The sequence below is a fragment of the Cryptomeria japonica genome, chromosome 3 (genome assembly GCF_030272615.1).
Source record: "Cryptomeria japonica chromosome 3, Sugi_1.0, whole genome shotgun sequence".
Classification (NCBI taxonomy): Eukaryota; Viridiplantae; Streptophyta; class Pinopsida; order Cupressales; family Cupressaceae; genus Cryptomeria; species Cryptomeria japonica.
The window spans coordinates 567,725,347-567,745,593 of record NC_081407.1 but is presented as its reverse complement, the minus strand read 5'-3'; the positions used below and the strand labels follow the sequence as shown (position 1 = coordinate 567,745,593).

The 20,247-nt window shown below is 34.7% G+C and overlaps 1 protein-coding gene across 1 annotated transcript in view; it reads right to left on the bottom strand.

Moving 5' to 3' along the window:
- LOC131075667 (calcium-dependent protein kinase 28) overlaps positions 1-20,247 on the bottom strand; it is a 200,210-nt gene that overhangs the window by 114,699 nt on the left and 65,264 nt on the right. Inside the window, exons 2-3 of the mRNA XM_058012512.2 lie at positions 18,604-18,734; positions 6,449-6,490 (exon numbers count right to left, since the gene is read on the bottom strand). Of these exons, the coding sequence (XP_057868495.1) occupies positions 6,449-6,490; positions 18,604-18,734 (173 nt within the window). The remainder of the gene's footprint in view (positions 1-6,448; positions 6,491-18,603; positions 18,735-20,247) is intronic.

Here is a 20,247-nt window from a genome sequence, read left to right as displayed (position 1 = left end):
ACTAAATATAATCAACAACAATGCATTCACTGAGGATTGTGGGGAATATGTAACTCCCTCTTCATCCTTATCTAAGTAATAAGTTCACTAGTTAATTTACTCCTATCATAGTTTTAAGGATCTATCAATTATATCCTTAATTGAAAGTGTGAGTTGAAAGCTTGTATAGGCTTTCATATCTAATCTCGATGGCACGAGCTGATTTGATGTTGGACTCCTTAGGCCATGCAAGAACTCTTCCTTCAAAAAATACAACCCCATAACCTTTATCTTCTTGAGCAGATATAGAGATTAGATTCCTTTTTATTCCAGGTACAAACAAAACATTACTGAGATGAAGGTAAATACCAGAATCTAATTTTAAGGAAGTAGAGCCAAAACCTCTTACTACATAACGAGCATTGTCACTAATAGTCACATGAAGGTTGGACTCCTTCTCCACCAAATCTAAGAGATGCTCCCGATAGCCCGTGGTGTGTCTAGATGCACCATTGTCAATCAGCCAAGTGTTACTGTCTGACTAAACATTGCTTGACAAGGTTGAGACAAAGAGTAAGTCTTCATTATTCTGTTGTTCCGAGACTTCATTTAGGTTCGCTTCTCCTTGCTTGAGCTGAGATTGACAGTCCTTTGCAAAGTGACCAAACTTGTTACATCAGAAGCATCGGATGTGAGATAAGTCCTTTGGTTTCTTCCTTGAATCAGGAGCAGAAGGTCTGAAATCTCTATTTCTCTTGAAGTTATTCTTCTTCCAATGGCCACCTTCCTTCTTAGTTGTGAGGACATGATGATCACTGTCATGAGGACTTCTAAATTTTCCTTTCGTAGCCAAGTGAGATTCCTCTTGAATGCAATCTCCTCTCAATCGATCAAATTGAGGGAGCTCCACTCTTAAACTGATTCCTTAAATAAAGGGCTCCCATGTAGAAGGAAGACCATTTAGAGTCGTCATAGTTAAGTCACTGTCTTCAACATTCTTCCCAACGGTAGAAAGCTAATCCCTTAGCTGAGAGATCCTCATGAAGTAAGCAGCTACAGGTTCTCCTTTCTCCAATTTGATGTGAGAGAGCTGATTCTTAAGGCAAGTATGTAGCTAGTGTTGTTGACTTCGTACATCTTCTCCAATGTGTTGAACATCTCTTTCACGGTCTTCTTCTTGGAGATGGATGACACAATGCGATCTTTGACGAAATCAATAATCATCCTTTGTACTTGGTAGTCCTTCTTCTTCCACTCTTCCTTCTCCTTTTTGTCTTGAGGTTCAGCAGCATCCTTGCTGATGTATTCAGTTGGGTCATTTAAGGCCATCATTATTCTGACCTTCCATGAAGTGTAATTGGCGGAACCTTCCAACCTATCTTCAGTCCTAAGATAAGAAGCCATGTTGACCTGAACTTGAGCAGTAGGTTAGACTGAAAAATGACTATAATTGATGAATCTGATCACACCTATTACGAACCAAGCTCTGATACCATGTTAGTTTTATGTTAAACTTAGCAATCTAATTGACAGTAAAGAACAAGAAACACAAATGCACACATAACAGTGATACCTTGAGAAAACCTCCCTCTTGGAGGAAAAACCTAGCAACAATAATCTCATATCTGATTTGATTAAGCAGATTACAAGTTTACCCTTCTAGGGCATAAATCAACTATAGCAATACTTATCTTAATCTGGAAGTCAGGGTGATGTGCAGATCACTGTCAAACTTAGACAGCCTTTGGGCAGCCTTGACACGCTCCAACAGACCTAAGGCAAATTCGGCAGCCCAAAAGATCTTCGCCCATCCTAGTAGACAAATCGCTGACTAATAAGCACAATTCGATGAAGTTCGCTGCTATAGACAGTTCGCATAAGGCAGAGGGATGAATCTGCTTTAGTTCGCTGCCTGGTTATTTTCGCATTGTATTCATTGCTTCAGATAAGCATTCACTGCCCTAGAGTGCAGCTCCAAATTTGTTGATCACGGATGCTGATCAATGAAGGAAATTGCAGATCACATACAATAAAAGTTCGCTAACCTTGCAGAGGTAATTCGCTGAGTGTGAATGTATGTATTGATGCTTGCATTGCCTTGAATATATATGAGATTTTACATCTTATTTGACTTAGGTCGGCCTTTACAATAAATTTATAAGACATCTAAAGTTGGCGCCCAAAATAGGGTCTGACCCATAATAATTACAAGTTACATATTATAGGGTCAGCCCTATCACATCAACAAGTTACATTATATCACCCATTTAGGGCCCAGCATGAATCACAAGTTACAATGCCCATTTAGGGCCAGACCCAATTACAAGTTACACAAGTTGAGCGCCCAAATAGGGCCTGCCCTTTAACATTCACAAGCTACATAATATAATCACATAAGTAGGCCCATTAAACATTTACCAAGCTAGGTCGGCCCAATCAAGGGATACGACCTAGCTATATTTCAACAGACTCGCGCTCTTTTCTACTATTCATTGGGAGTTAACATAATACACATTCATGTGACTACTTGTTATGTCTTGGTATATAAAGACATTCATTTGAGCATTTAAACACATCCTAGATCGTTCAAATATCATAAGCAATCACAAGGAGCATTCATAGGAAAATTTGTTTGGAGGATTAAAAGGAACCAAGATCTACATCAAAATCATCTAGGACAAATGCATGTGCAAGAGTATTGCCTTCAACATCCATTTACAACCACAAAGCCAATCTAATCAAGTTGGTCAACCTGTACACTAACACGACCCTTGCAATCCAGCAATCTCCCTATGGTATTTTTCAATACCGCCAATCCTTACACATCAGCAGACAATAGGGATTCCAAAAGACTGGATCACTGAATCTGCATTCACACAAATTAAAACCACAGCCTAAAAATCAACTCCACACAGCAATGGATCAATCCTAGATTGTGCAATTTAAGCTATAAAGGATTCTAGGTCTGCTCAGAGTTCGAGATAATCAGCACATCAAGGACATCAATTCTCTGTATTGCAGCAAATTGATTATACAAGTTCTTAGCACCCATATCCAATCACCATTTGAAGCTAAGTGACCTTAAGTTTTGCATTTAATTCTGGAAAATGGCATTTATTAAAAATTTATCATTTCCTAGTTGTCATTTATTGTTCTAGGTTAAATTTTAAAAAAAAAATGGGGTCAAAATTTATTCAACTCAAAGCAAGAAGTACAAAGCAAAAGGCCCCAGGCCCAACAAAAGACACCTCGCAAATAGCAAGAAGAAGTTCCAAAAGGAACCCCACAAACACAGCTTCTACAAAATCTTGTCCTCCATGATTAACAATTTCCAAAGTCTCAGAGTACTCTGAGGACAAGAGCCCCTAGTCATCCACATCCCACCTCTCTAAGTTCTCCAAAGCCCATTTAGCCAAGCAATCTGCTACTCTATTCCACTTCCAAGGAATATGACACAAAGAAATATGATCCAAAGAGGAGCACAAATCAAGAATTTGCTTAACCACTAAGGCTAAATATCAATTAACTCCATACAACCTTTTCTCATTCAACATATCCACCGCAATCTGTGAATCAAATTCACAAATAATCTTCTTCCAACCAAGGGAACACCCTCTCTCTACTGCATGAAGAATACAGAACATCCATAAGATTATTAGAATGCTGCCCTTTATATATAGAGAAAAAGAATACAGCACCTCCATCACTACCCCTACCAATGGCACTGATTCCTGCATGTCCAGATTGATCTAGGTTAATTTACACATATTTATGTGTTTATTTAATTTGCCTAGATTTACATTATGAAAAGCATTTTTGTCCTATAAACCATATAAAGTGAGCAATTTGTCTACTAGTTATTTTTAAAACACATTTTATGTGCTTTTCAAATATTCACATGTGTTCATTGTATAGTTTCCTCACGGGTGATTCAAAAGTTAAATTAAATCTCTGCATTGTGAAATTCAAGTTGGAAATAAGTATACCACATGTACATGCATGTAATTGTTTGGTGGGAATGGATGAAAGACATAATCAATTATTTTCTTGCCTCCATAAGTTATTCACCCAAACCTTAACTCCCATGATCAATATGTTGCACAATGATAAGGAATATTCTAAGATCATGTAAGAATTTAACTAATTGTATATATTTTAAGAACTAAATTACCTATTTTGGATATGCAAGTTATCATCACTTAATGCCCTGAACATTTATCATAATTGGACAGCACAAAAAAACGAAATAATCACCCCTAATTTGCCACTGAAATTTTTGCACCTCTTCTTTGAAACACTCAGGAATTATATCAAACAGTTGGCTTACAAACTCACATCAATCCAACCATAGGAATTGAGTCATAGTATTCACTAACTTACTAAATCAATGATAGTGTTAACAAACTGATTTTAGGAACTCAGTATATTTTTCTGAATAACAAGCAGATTTACATTATTTTCAATGCTGATGACAATGCCAATAGACTGAAATTTTTGTATGTTAAGCCCCAGATTACATAAACATTGCTGAATAACACTCAAAACTATGATGTCACATGTAAACACATACCACAAACGCTGTCCAGTCAGAGTTTCAGACCTGGTACGTCTTCTATCAGTCTTGTATGGCACTCTCCAGCTACAGCATAACCAACGCAACTCCTTCAAAACACCCCAAGACTGGTACAACTCAGTAATATCGAGTTTCCAGACTGCTGTGGCAACTTTCAGAATTATTATTGACTGTTCCAGCTCCTTCCTAGGCATGTACGGCCTGCCCTAAGTCTGTGTGAATGACTCCAGCAAGTTGGCACCTATCACTAGGGGTTTCTAACTCATACGGCAGCTTAATACTGAAAAAACGAATGATCATACAAGTCTGCAGTAACAGCAGATCGATTTCCAAACTTCAATCTCCATTTCCAGCACAAACTAACAATTTTCAAATCCTTCCTAGCAACTGTAGCACTGTAGCATGGATACTGTAGCGTGGGTACTATTCATGCCACTGTACCGGTACTTCGTACAGCATAGGAAGAATCTCTTCTGCCCCTCAAATTCGAACCCTAGCTGTTTGCAAACACTATAGATTTGAAAGGTGAATTTCACAAATGACTTTTTACCTTGAAGCTCTCTTATTCTCCTAATTGTGTCTCTCAACAGCAAGGAGAATGTCAGCTGAGAGGGATTTCGTCCTCCAATCCCAAAAATTAGACTTCCAAGAATTCCAACAGCATAATGTTAATCTCATTCCCAGCATCCTGAAAGAGGACTCTTCAAACTCTTTTATAACCCTTTCCAAGAGCTCATTCACTCCTCTTGTCAATGTGGGATAAACAAAATTACCCTTTTCGCCCTTTCCTATAATTTTGAGATTTTTGCTTTTTCGCCCCTATATTCTCACGATTGCTTTTTTGGTCCCTATTTTAGCACGATTGTTTTTTCTTTAATATTTCCCATGCCATGTGACATGATTTTTCTTCAACATAAGTCCCCAAACACTTTTTTATGTTTCCAATGTGTTATAGAATAAAAGGGAACTCTTTTATTTAAATATTTCCCACAACTATAGTCTATGCATTAATAAAGTTAAAAAATTAAAATTTAACTTTATAAAATAACTTTATCAATGCACAATAAATCATATCAATGATAAATAAATCTTCTTGTCAATTTTAAACAATTACCATCGGCATGTCACTGTCACTGGATGTCAACCATGTTCAAAATGACTTACTATAAATAGTAAGTGTGCCCAAAACTACCTCAAAACCCCTCAGAATGGCCTGCAATTGAAACTGTCTAGGCCAAATGGCCTCTAAGTCCCTTTAATGTCCTGGTTAGCCTACGGGACCATGCGGAAATAGGCTAACCACAACATCATGCTATGAATGCTAGAAATGGGACATTACAAAAAATGAACCAACCTCTAATGCAATCTCATGTTGCCCCAAATAAGGGTTAGGAAATGAGGATCAAACACTATATGAATAGAAAATGAGGAGTATTAGGCATAGGAAGTTATTGAATGGATGCTTCAGGATTATAGTAATAATCAAAACATTAATAAATTGAAGACATCTAATGAAAACCATGTGATACCATTTAGCAAGTCCAATCTAAGCGATATTTCAATTGCCAATCAATCCATTTTCATAATTAGGTAAAAATTAACATTGTGACAGAATTTCACATCGTATCTCGTACTCAAAATTTCTAGATCGCTTCATTCAACAAAACTGGTTCAAAACCATCACTTTTTCCTCTGTACATTCCATGCATAATGCATGTGATCCAAAAGTTTTCATGTCAAAACATGTGTTTAAATAAATTATAAACTTCATACTTCACATTTCCCAATTACAATGGTTCAAAATAAGAGCAGATTGGTATTGAATTACCCATTCTGTGTCTGAAGCATATTAAATGACTTAAAATATTTTAAACAGGGAAGAATATGCACTCTTACTTGCTCAATATTCGATCAAGGAGCTCTCCACCTTCACATAACCTACCACAAATCAAAAGTTGAGTAAGATTTCTCCAAAAAAAAAAGTAAATATCAATGTCTAAGGCCATAACAAAGAAAAATGCAAGTAATGCAAATTCACTAGAAAACATGGAGTTCAAAAATGCACAGCATGCACCATACTCTAAATGAACATTGTGATGTCCCCATCTAAACAATCAAAACATGATAACATAAAAAATAATAATACAATTAAAATATATATATATATATATATTATTTATTTCATATTTATCAAATAATAATATAAATTTTACAATATTATATGATTGACAAAATAACAAACTATAATAATACATTATTGCAAAAATAATATAAATATTGTATTATTAAATCATCCTAAATAAAGTTAATTATATGTTAATTATTATTTTACATATAAGTAAACTGCTGTGTCAGATATTGTCCCCTCACAATAGACAGCACATGAAGTTAAGTTTGACCAATGTTGTGAAGACACCAACTTTAGTTATTAAAGAACAATCAGCAACTAAAGGAGATACAGATAATCAACAGTGCTCAACATAATCGAGAATTCACTAAAGATAAATATAGACATAATAAGAAATCATTTTTGAAAGAATGATGCTAACCGACCAGTCATCATTTAAAAATAGGTGATTATATCTAAAGCAAACAACTCATGCAATTATCTTTGAGGATGATTCGTGGCAAAGAAATGAAGCAATTAGTGTTTTTTTGAGGTAGTTAGTAATAAACAAAAATTAAGTGAAATGGTGCTCTCTATTAAAGAATTGGTGGGGTACGATTTGAATGGTTAAAAGGAGGCGTGATGTGTTTGTTAAAAACATAAGTGGCTAAAGAATAAATGAAGCGCCTTGTCTATTCACAAAAGGTGCGATAAAGGTTAATAAAGAAAGGAAACCAATTCGATAGAAAGAGGCAATAAAACGATACGATTAGTATATGATGAAGAAATAAAAAGTTTATAAAGTAAAAAGGTGCGATTAGTGAAAAGGTGCATAAGGTGTCTTTCTACTCATGAAGACATAAAGATATATAAAGAGATCTTATGGGGATTGGAGAGGAACATAATGGAATTACATTAGAAAGGAGAATAAGAGGAAGATCGTCCAGATCAGATCAGAACTGTTATTAAGTTACCGGCAGAAGAAAAGTGCTGGAGATTACCAAAAGCGGCACTCAGATTAGAATTGCGAAGGATACATATCTAATAAAAGGAGTATGAGCTTGACAAGGATTACCTCCATATATGGAGTGGCATAAGGAAGAATTTAGTTTATTATTTTATATTCCCATTGGGGAGGGCTCAATGAGCAGCAAGGAATCATTCTCTTATTTATTTATTTACCCATATCTTGAATATTCGGTGGAATGAACAAGATAATATATATATATATATATATATATATACCAGTCCGAAGACTAAACTGTAAAAAGATCATATGCAGATTTGTGAAGGTGTAGGGTGTAAGAAATATATATCAGATTTACACCAAGGCAGAAATATATAGAAACACTAAAACAGATTTAAAGGAGAGGACACACGAAGTGTTTATGGCAGATCATTGTGAGAGAAGATTTATAGTCATTTCATGGCCTTTGAAGATTAAGTTGGGAGAACTACAACATAAGTTGTGAGAATCTATTTTATTATGATTCTAATCTGATGGTTCAGTTAAGCAGCAGTAATGTATAACATTGAGATATATATATCTCAAGTATACAGATCAGAAAAAAGTTATTAAGATAAGTCCTATCCTTTGAACCATTCTTAAAATTTTAAGTTAAATATCATCATAAAATGTCTTTAGTTTGGGTAAATCTTGTATTACAGTTCCCACCTTAAGTCGGAATTGATGTTTCAGGATTAAATTAAGAAAATTCCCAAATGAGGACATTACAAACATTCATCTACAAAAAATACTACACCAAGGTCATTTAGCAATACACACCGATTACTAACCATGTTCGATATTAATATCAGAGAAAATTTGATTAAGTTTGATTAACTTGTATTGGGTATGTATGTGCATGTATGAGTATGTATGTATGTGCGTGCGTGTGTACGTATGTATGTGCGTGTGTGTGTGTGTATGTATGTGCGTGCGTGTGTATGTATGTATGTATGTCTCTGTGTGTGTATACGTATGTATGTATGCATGCATGTGTGTGTGTATGTATGTATGTGTGTATGTACACACAAACATACGTACATACATGCATACATATATATATATATATATATATATATATATATATATATATATATAATGTGTGTGTATAACGGAAACCATTTTAGTTTTGACATCAATACATGAATCCCGAATAGAACCAATTACAATAAAGATAACAATGGAACCAACTTGACATATGAATCATAGGGTCCCCATCATATACAAGGAAAGCTTTTAATATTGAATAATACAAAGCAAAGTATGGATCATATAGCTACTTCAATCTTTGCATCTTTAGCTTCCTAACTCCCTCTTCAAACAAACTCTTTATAGCTTGATCAATAGCAAGAGGCAAAAGAAAATCCACGTAACAAAACTTAATTAAACCCCTTTCTTGGCTAAATTATATTTAATCAAATACCACACTTGATGGTAAATGATTTTGTAAATCTGATTGTCTATGGAGCAGCCAAGAACATGATATGATAAAAGCCTTAGAAATGGAATTGATATTATTAATTCAACATCATAATACAAAACATGAATTATATCCTAACAAATCAATCAAGTATACAAGAGAGAAATGGAAGAATATACAACAAAGCTTCTAAACGAATTACTTATCATTCTCTTAGCAACTTGTATCTATACAAATCCGTTGGCATATGTAGCCATTAGGCAATTAAGCCAACTTAGGCAATAATAGACTATAAGGCATTAAGTATCAAAAAACTAATAAATAACAATCAACTTCAATGCTCCCATTAATTTGCATTTTAGGTATTGATGATGACTAGCTTAGCCATGTCCTCCTTGACAATACACCAGACATGATTATTTAGATTCATTCATCTTCTAATCACACACTTAGGTTTGGCCACTAATCTCAGATTCATCATCATTGCCATCCTATTATGACAAGAATGGGGATGATTAATCTTCAAATTTTGCCTCTTTGAGGTCTGAATCTTGGTATTTTTTTATTTATCTTTTTGGCAAAAAGGATAAATATATTAAAATAAACCTATTACATATTACAAGGTAGTGATTTCCAAATAGCCAAAACCATAAATAAAACAAAAAGAGAAAATTACATAATCTTGTTCCCAAAAAACCCAAAGAGCCTATCAAACAGCCATACTCCTTGAATAAAGGGAGCCCCTTATCAGCTAAGTTGGTAGAAACAAGATATTGAGCATTCCAAAGAAATCAAAAACCTAAAAGTCTAGAAGACCAACAAAGTTACTGTTGTGTTGTAAACACACACACGCCCATTGCAAATGGGGACCCCTCTTTTTCACTTGTTAGGATAGTCGTTTTCCCTTAGTTCGGCTTAGCTTGGCGGTAATTTTGATCTTTGAGCCTTTGGGAGGAGGTAGTAATGTCTTGTCAGTCTAGGAAAAATCAATGACTAATGCATGGAACGGGTAGGGGTGCAAGGTTTATCTTGCATGTGTCCTTGTCAATTTGTGGACATTCAATGAAAATTTATAAGTGTTGGTTAAGAATACCTAATTCATGGTCTAGGAATTCAAGGATGAAATGCAAGATTATGAGGAGATTTCACTTGGCAAAGCAGGAAAATATTGTCTCAAAAGTTGTTGTTTGGAAATGCTAAGTGTGGATTCGGTGAGGAAAACTTTCAAGGATGTGATACCAAGACATGGAAAATTCCTTATCAAGGTCAAATTTCTAACCTTGACAAGAAAGGGAATAAGGAAAATCCTAAAAATTGCTTCTTGAAATAGATTTGAAATTCTTTCCAAAATCCAACATTAAGGTTAAGTTTCCTTCAAAACCCTTGTCCAAGTTGCAATTTCCATTGAAATATTTAGAAGTTGAATTTGTTAGAAATTCCTTAACTAAGTCTTGCATTTCCCCCTCATAATCCATGTCAAGGTCGATTTTCCCCTTTGAAATTCAAACTCAATGTGTTAAATCCTTTTAAACCAATTAACTAAATGAAACATGAAAAGAGCAACCACAAAACATAAACACAAGATTTCTCGTGGAAAACCCTTTCAGGTAAAAAACCACGGCATCAAATAGCTTCCTTAATTGGCACCAACCCAGATTACAAAAGAACAACCAGTTTGTTGAGAGCACCAACTCTCTGAAGAACGCACCCGAAGAACACACCCTGCAAAGTGAAGCACCCACTCTACTTGAAAGAGGTACCAACCTCAAACTCTTCAAAAATAACTTCTTCAAAACAAGAAAATTTCTGTATCAATCTTAACACCTTTTGCAGAAGACCTCTGAAAGATTATTATAATATGATCATCTTATCATGTCACAATATAGATTCAATCTGGAAATGTAATTGTTTGCACATCACTACAGACACGTCCAGGCAGATTGAAAACTTCTACAAACAAATTTGTTCTGCATCACATACACACTGAGATACTTCAAGATTTAATTGAGATAATAAAACACTTTATCCCCACACCAAAAACAAAGCTGCACATCCAATATCCCTTATTTTTCAAAAGTAGTCAACCATCATGCTATTTCCATATTACTTTCTTTCTTGAAATTATATCAGCAGCATATTCAAAAAAATAATAATCCCCCACACAACTCCTGTATCAGAGTCACATTTTAAAGCTTTTTAACAACACCGTTCTTGTTTAAACATAAACTTGTGATTTTTTATACCATACAAGACTGTTCAACATAGCAGCACCTCACAATACCATGTCTTACCCTGTTTGAAAAAATTCAATCATAAAAAAAATCACACATATCCCTGTCTAGTTGTGAAATAGTATATAACTTCCTCCATTTTCTGCGATACCATAATGACTTCAAATTTCACGAACTACTACTCAAACACCACTACCTCCCGTAACATCTTTCTTTCCATGAAAAAACGCCACCTGTTCTCAGCATTATTAATTAAAAGAAACGTTTTCCCCTTATAATTTTTTTATTTTTTTTTGGTTCATGGCAGTCAACTATCTCTACACGGCATGGGCATCTGCAGAAACTAAATAACAATAAAAAATATTGTTTCGACTCCCTTCTGAATGTCTATTAAAAGCAATTTAAAAATCACAATACCCTGGATAACTGCCGACTCCACTTCCGGAAAGAAAACGAAAACAATACACAGCAGATTAATTTTTAACACCCACGACTTCCACTTTCTCCATGCGGTGACAAGATATTAATTTTCACGAACACACTTATTCACGACTTCTCCTTTTAAAGAGATGAGCCGTTACACATACCTCCGTTGAACATGTGTTGTGTAATATCCCAACATTAATATTTTCATAATATCATTATTGCCATTCTTTTCCTTGCACTTAACATATGAATTAGTGATGAAACAAAAATTTGTAGACAAATTGATATTATTAAACTATATATATATAGTATTACAAAATAATATTAAATATTTATCATTTAACATATATTACTTTGAACAAAATTAAATATTTATCATTTAACATATATATATATTACTTTAAACAAGTACTACCAATTAAAAGGAAACGGTGCCTAATATTTAGGTTGGGCTCTTACATCATGTTCCCATGCGACTGCTTAACTCTATTTTCTGCTTAAATTTAAGCAGTTAAGTGTTCCCATGCAACTTAAAAATTGTCAAAAAAGGATAATTGAGAATCTTTCCCTATTTTGGTGGAGTAGCTATTTTTTAGGAATTAGAAATAAGCTATGGAACAAAAGGGGGGGCTGGAAATAAGCATTGGCTACTTATTAACAAAAATGCCACATGGCTCCACAATTTTCTTTCCCTCTTTTTTTAAAGATTTTATTTCTTCAACAAAGATAAATCTTCATGGGGTCAGCTGCTTCACAAATAATCCCTAAAAATATTGAGCAGCAGCTGCTAGCCAAAATAAGCTAAGCAGCCGCATGAGAACATGCCCTTAGTCTAATCGATCAACGAGGGAAAGAAGACATCCCTTGGCCAGGTAGACGTCTCCCTATGAAGAGACGTGTTTATTTGCAAACACTGAAAGGTACTTAAGACTGGGCAAACCTCTATCAAAGGCATCGAAGGGAGGAGAATATATATATTATCACCATCGATCAGATCGGAACATAATTGTTATTGAGTTACAGGCAGTAACATCCTTGTTCTGGCAATATGCATAGGGGATGTGCTTGTTACGTATGCCTAATATATGAAGCCTAATAATACCTGTATGCAGAATTTAACAGTAATGTTAATATAGACAGCAATACGTATGAGTCATGTTAATTTTATATAATGGCAGACCAGATGTCAGATCTGTCTGCCTTTACAGTCACAAATATATTAATAACTAATATTTTAAGTCAGCAATGATATTAATAATTTATACAACAGGTAATTAGTAAATACATTTATAATTGATAATATAATCTATATATATATATATATAAAGAATAATTGCAACCTGTATAAATATACATACACGATTAAATCAGTAATCTATTCTGAAGAACAAGTAGACAGTATTAACTAGATTCACAGTAATACAAATTCTTCAAACACAAATTAAGGCATCTTAAACATGACTTCAATTAACTAATTATAAGAATCCAAGATAATAAGAATGAAATGTCAGTTAATAAATTCTTGTAATAGAACTCTATAAAACCAACCTTATCTATAATCAGTTCTGTATTTCTCCAAATCCCCTAGGGAGATGGGAGCTGCTAGGGAGGGGCGGAGTAAATCCATCCGATAGGATGCCCCAAGGGTGAAAGACTCCTCCTGAAATCTGGGCTGCATGCCCCAAAGGTGAATGGACTGAGTTCAGTAATTTGGGCTAACTTGAGAGTTGGTTTCAAGCGCCCTAGACAGCCATGCCCTCTTCTGGGAAAAGGGACGGAGCAGTTGTAAATTAGGGGATGATTTTAAGAAGCTATGTCACAAGGTATTGTTGACTATGCTTAATTAAGGTAGTAACATACATGTTGCTTGATAATTGACTTAGTATAAATAGGGGCCATTACATGTTGAACCAAAGATATAAGACCCTTGAAGCAAATTGTTTGCCCTCTCGGGTGAATAACTTAAAGCATAAAGAACATAATGCAGAATAATGTCGTAAATATCAGACAAAGTATAAGAGATATTCTATTCATAATAAGTGTATGTTACAAGTTACATTCCGAAGTATAAAAGGGTACCGAGGGGGTGCGAGCGCCAACCGTCGCACCGCAACTACCACCCCTCGGTTGCCAACTAACCAACACATTTACACATAATTAACTAATCTTATTCCCGTGTACAATAATGCCGCCAACACAAATTCAACACAAGTCAAATTGAAAATTAAATATTCAACAAAGATGAGTCAACCACAGAGGACTAGCTTAGCTGGGCAGATGATTTGGCAAGAAAGTTGATGTAGCAGCTGACAAGGTGAGAAGCAAGCTCACACACTGCTTAAGCAAACACTCAAACAGCTGAAGTAAGCATACGGACAGCTCAAGTAGACACTTAGGCACCTCAAGCAGCTGAAGCAAGCATCCAGGTAGCTGAAACAACCAACCAAGCACCTCAAGCAGGAAGAAAAGGAGCTCAAGCAGCTACTTCAAATCAATTCAATATCACTTGACATCAATGACAAAAATGTCAAACATAGCTTAAGGTGTTCAAGTTCAAAGAAAGCGGATAAGACAACTTGGAAGACAACAATGCAAGGAAACACAAGATTCATACTTCAAGAAGGAATTCAAGATGAGGACGAAGAAGGACATTACTCTATGTGAAGGACGAACATTACAACATGAAGGACTCAACAACACAAAATGGAAGAAAACATCGAGGATATCAAGACATCATGAAGGATTCCCAAGATGAAGATGGAAATGGGCAATGAAGCCCGAGGCCAAGGAAATTGCAAAGTAGATAGCTCCAAAAGAGTTAATCAAAGTTAGAAACTCATCCGAAGGAGATATAGAGAATAATAATCAAGATGATGCAATTTGGGAATATGAACCATCACAATCAATCAAACGACCGGGTGATGTTAAGTATCAAGAGATACTGCTGGAAATACAAAGACTTCTTTATGATGATATAGAAGTGGAGTTGAAACAAAGAGCTAGATGAAATGAAAGGAGGAAGTTTACAAGGCATGCAAGCTGATGTGGCGCTTTCTCATCTCCACTAATCAAACAATTCAAGGTCAACATGTCCAGATTCATCAAACATGACTCCTACAAAGAAGGAAATTGGCATGTAGAATTACATTGAATATGATTGTACAGCTCATTTTAATTTCCTCATTGGATGGCATTAAATGTAAGAGGTGGTAGATATAACTACCTTCACTTAGGGTTTCATTGAATTACCGTGCTTCAATCGATTGGAGACATCGCTTTGGTGTGGTGGACCCAAATTAGGTCTGGTACCTATCTAGTTTATGGACCGGTATCATGATAACGTGTTCTCTACATGTTACCTATCTAGTTTATGGCCCTTCATTTGTAATCAAGAAGTTTATATAAGGCTTGCTCTTCTCAATTGTAAGAGAATAGAAGTTCATAGTTAGAAGCAAGTAGCAGTAGTAGTAGGAGGAGATCAAAAATTGTTGCCACGACTATGTCAAAATTGATACATGATTTTCATTGAAGATATGGTGGATCTTTGTGTGTTGTTTCAACATTTTGCATGGTTTCTACTTCAAAAGTTGATCTTTTTTATGAGAAGCATTGCACAAATATCTTTTTTTTTGGTCATATGGATGACCTTTGTATGGATCACAGTCCATATTAGATATCCGTAACTTGATGAATACAAATATGCAGTCACTGCTATGTTGGCGCTGCCTCCAAACATATACTTATCGCTGACTTTATAATGAATCAAGCCTTTCTTGATATCTCTGCTATCACTGGTGTCCATCCACAATGTCATATAACAATGTTTTGTATTATATCACTGTGTAAGTGTAATCGCTACTAGTTATTTAATGGATACATATAGCTTTCATAAATCTGACTTCAATGACAACTGTGATGATTATCAGGATCGCTGCCATAATATGAACTGTTGGGTATCACTATTAAGAAGTCAATTGGAGTATCACTGCTGCACTGTATCTTTTGTTTGCAACATTCAGTCTTCTCATTATATGAATCACTGTTCATATATAAACATGTGGGTTGCGTATTCATAGATACCAACATATAAAACCAAACTTGTATCTTTGACATCAATGACAATATTTCCAACAGTTTGTTGATTGCAAATTGCAATGTATGGTTAGTCTGAAACTAATTTAGCACTAGTTCGATTGTGGATGTTCATTTGGATTGCGCTAGTATTGGGTATTTGCATGAATGTTTACAATATGAAAATCCTTTGTTACCTTTAGAGATTGCATCAGTTGTGTGTAGTTGTTTCCTCATGGTGAAGCAAAGCTTGATTTATGGAATCCATCTATCTAATCAATATCCATTATCTTCATTGTCCTTAGGTTCTTAGATTAGATTTCTCTAACCTTATCCCTTTTTGTCTTTTATTTGAAGTTCGAATCAGTTTAGTATTCCAGTTCCAGTGAAAAGCATAAATCCCTTTGTGAGAACAGCAAATCACATATTTTCACTGAGTCTATCCATCGTAAAGTCGCATTGTTCACATTGTAAACCTTGGTGTTGCCTTATTTTATCACATTGTTCTGCATTTGAGGTTTCCTTATTCAAAAGAGGATAGAATACTTGGTATTTTATTCTGTGTTGGCAAGCGTCACAAAACACGCATCAATAGGTACTTAGTTAAAGAGTTCCAAGGAGAATGGCAATCAACAAACTTGAACTATGATAGAGTTAAAAAAAAAAAGTCAAGATTAATAATTATGAACCAGATGGAGAAGTGAGAGACAAAGACATTCTAGTCACGATTTTCCTCTATGGCCCATTTGGCAAGACAATCCACAACCAAGTTCCATTCCTAGGGCATATGAACAAAGGATAAACCTTCAAACATACAAGTAAGATAAAGAATCTGCTCAAGTAAAGTCACCAACCACTAGGACTCAAGTTTTCTCTCTAAAAAGAGAAACTATGATTAATGAATCTGTTTTATAAATAATCTTTGTCCAACCCAACTCAGAAGCTTTTTCAAGTTCCAAAAGAATGGCATGGGCTTCCACCTAATTGTTGGTTTCGATCCCCATAGTAGAAAAACAAAAAAAGAAAGCATGCCTATCTTTGGCTACCTCTCCAAACTTGACAACACTTGTATTGCCACAAGAAGAACCATCAATATTAATTTTAAAAAAAACTAAGTAGAGACCATTTACAAGACCTACCCACCTTTCTAGAAACCTACAAGGCAAGGTGAAAGTAACAAGAGGAAGCACCAGGAAAATAAATCTTTAAGGTTTTTGAATTTTGAAGACCAAAGGGGGACAGGATCTTATCCATGCAACACTTGTCAACAATGGTCTCTTTATAGAATCCATAACCTTTTGCCAAATTTGCGAGGTGAGACTTTAGTGACCTTGGAAAACCTAATGGTTCCATTCTAGCCAGATCTGCCAAAGGATGGAAATACAAACAAGCTCCCAGACAACCTTAAGCATACTAGTTGTAGAGGGTGGTTGAACCATGCTTACCTAAAACTCAAACGAGTAGCATGAATGATAAAACAGTTCTAGATCAACCACCATTGTCCCCAAATTCCTAAAGCAAAAGGACATTGGAAGAAAAGGTGAGCAACGTATTCTTCCTTGGTACCACACAAAACTCATTTGAAGGGCCCCAAAATCCTCTCATTTTAATAGTGTCTCAAGTGAAGCATTAGTTTTGACAAAGAAACTATGAAATGAAGTATTTAGGCTAGCTGAATTTGTTCCATATTTAGTTCCACCACGGGAAGTTTCTATTTTTATCATTATCCCTATTAAGGGTTATAACCAAGAGCCACTATATAAGTGCCTTTAGCCCAATAGTGACTTTGTTATTATAGGTTGCCAACTAAAATATTCAGTAATTGCCAAACAATTCTCAAATGAGAAAAGAATAACAACTATATTCACAAAGTAAATGTACAGATCAATGCTAAGAGGTGTGGTAGTTGCACAAAATCATCACAAACTACCCAACTTGTAAAAACCATGGACTGACCCAAAAATCATAGTAGCCTAACCACTAACACATACACCAGAACATCTACAATATAACAATTATTTACACTAACAATGTTTACCGTTGTTTGCTATTGTTGAGATTGGTTTCCAATCTACATAGGTTTGAAACATTGAAATATAATTTCCAACAATAACAAACACAATAGATGGATTTATCAAGTAGTTCTAGCTAAACTGCATGCAATTATGCTTTTATCTGTTGAAAATAGCTCTAACTGAAAATTATATAAATGAAAACATCAGTATCTTTGACCAATATTCACCATAAATGTTTTTACACCTCACACTAATATAACAAAAATTATAGTTGCAAGATCGTCCTAAACACTTGGCAATGCTCCTTAAAGAAACAAATAGCATTTATAATATGCATAACAATGTTGTTATAAATGATTTACGATTTCCCACACTTTTAGATCTATTATTGAGTGCATTCTTTTAAAGAAAAAACAGTTAAAAAGTTTGTCATAGAGAAAGTGTATATATGAACTTCATTTCTAATTTAGATTATATAAGTTCACTACAAAATTGACATTTTATTTAGAAAGAATAGGCGGCACTTCTTATAATCTAGAGAGTCAAATGAACTTCTATATAGTTATAGATATCAGAATTAGAAACACAATAATTACACATTTTAAACAAGAAAAAAAATTCAAATTTCCAGAACGAAAATTTCCAAATGAATTTAATGATCACTAGGACCTGTGCATATTTAATAAATGCAAATTTAAGTGTTCAGAACGAAAATTATAATAAAGATATTTAAGTGGTTATAATTTGAGATTCATATTAACCTGCAAATACTCACTCCATTACTATGTAAACATAATCATCATCTTCAAATGCATTGTAAAATTGGACCACATTCTCATGCCCGCTCAAGGCCTGCAATATTTTAACCTCTCTCTTCACATCTTCAACAGCAACAGGAAGAAGCATCTACAAGGCCATGAGATACACTCTCAGTAATAACATCTAAACCATAACTAAATAAAACTCACAATGCATACAATCCACATTGACAACATCAATGAAACCTGAGAGGAACATAAGCAAAAGTTTGTTTCAAAATAGAATATATACAAAAATGTTAATGAGTACAATTAAAAGACTCAATAATCAAATTTGATTACGTTTTTTTAAAATATATATATGTTCACCCAAAAAGAATTTTAATAATCAAAATAATTTTAAAAAATAACATTTTACGAGTTATGATTAAATGATAAGCTCTAAAATGAATAAATTGTAAAGGTTTAAAGCAAAAACATTTTCAATAAGATTTTTGAAGTCAAAATAATAAGCAACATGGAAATGAAACCATGATACGGTTAAAAAGTACTTAATAGTTATCTATGTATCCATGAATCATTCATTAAATATTATTTTATATTATTGATAGCAGGTCCTTAAAATGCATAACTGTTCCCCTGTTAATGGGGTTAGAGACAATCAATTTCTAGAAAACATTTGTTGTGGTTGAGAATCTAAAGGAATTATGAACATCAACTTGATGGAGCATATAAGAACAATCTACGTTTTATTGGTGCAGATGAGGTGCTAAGAGATGAGCAAGGTAGATTTGTTCAAGGTGGTTTTCTTTTTCTTAGCTGCCAGATGAATATTGAAGCAGAATGGGAGGCTACGATTGCTGGGATTTCACTGGCTTCTTCCCTTAGTTTTATGAAAGTTCTGGTTGAAGGAAACTCTCTTAATGTCATCAACAGTCTTCATAAAAGATTCTTTCCTAATTGGAAAAGGTTGGGTGTTTTTATGAGACACAAGCTCTTTGTTCTTCCTTAGAGGATGTGCACACTTTATCCCATCTCATCAAGGGATTTTTCAAGATTCAGAGTTGCCTTGCCATAGATAAGTTTCCATCATTCTTCCCAAATCCTCACTAGGTTTTGTTGGGATTTTGAGACATGACTCAAAAAAGATGGAGATCATTGCGAGTATTGATTTCAACATCAGAATCCTTCCAATGAAAGGGATCCATTTTCCTTTCCAGGTTCACACTTTTGCACTACAGTTGTTTAGGAGACCTTTCCATAATGACATTTTACTTGTGCCTTTAAAGAGAGGCACCCCTAGATACTTATTACTAGGAAGATTGCCCACCTTGTACCCAAGACAAGTTGGCAATTGTTGTTGTGCCAACCTCACATTAAGAAGATCTCTGATTTGCCAAAATTTATGCTTTGCCTAGATGCCTTTGTATACTGCCCCAATATGATTTTGATTTGTTTAGCCTCATTCATACTAACATCTCAAAAAAAAAATATCATCCATAAATTGTTGATGTGTCACAGCATCAACCCCACTGATTACCTTGATCCTTTTCCACAACCCACTGTTGGCTGCTACATGTATTGATCTCCCAAGAGCCTCTGCCATGATTATGAACAAAAAAGGCAATATAAGATCCCCTTGCCTTAATCCTATTGAGGAA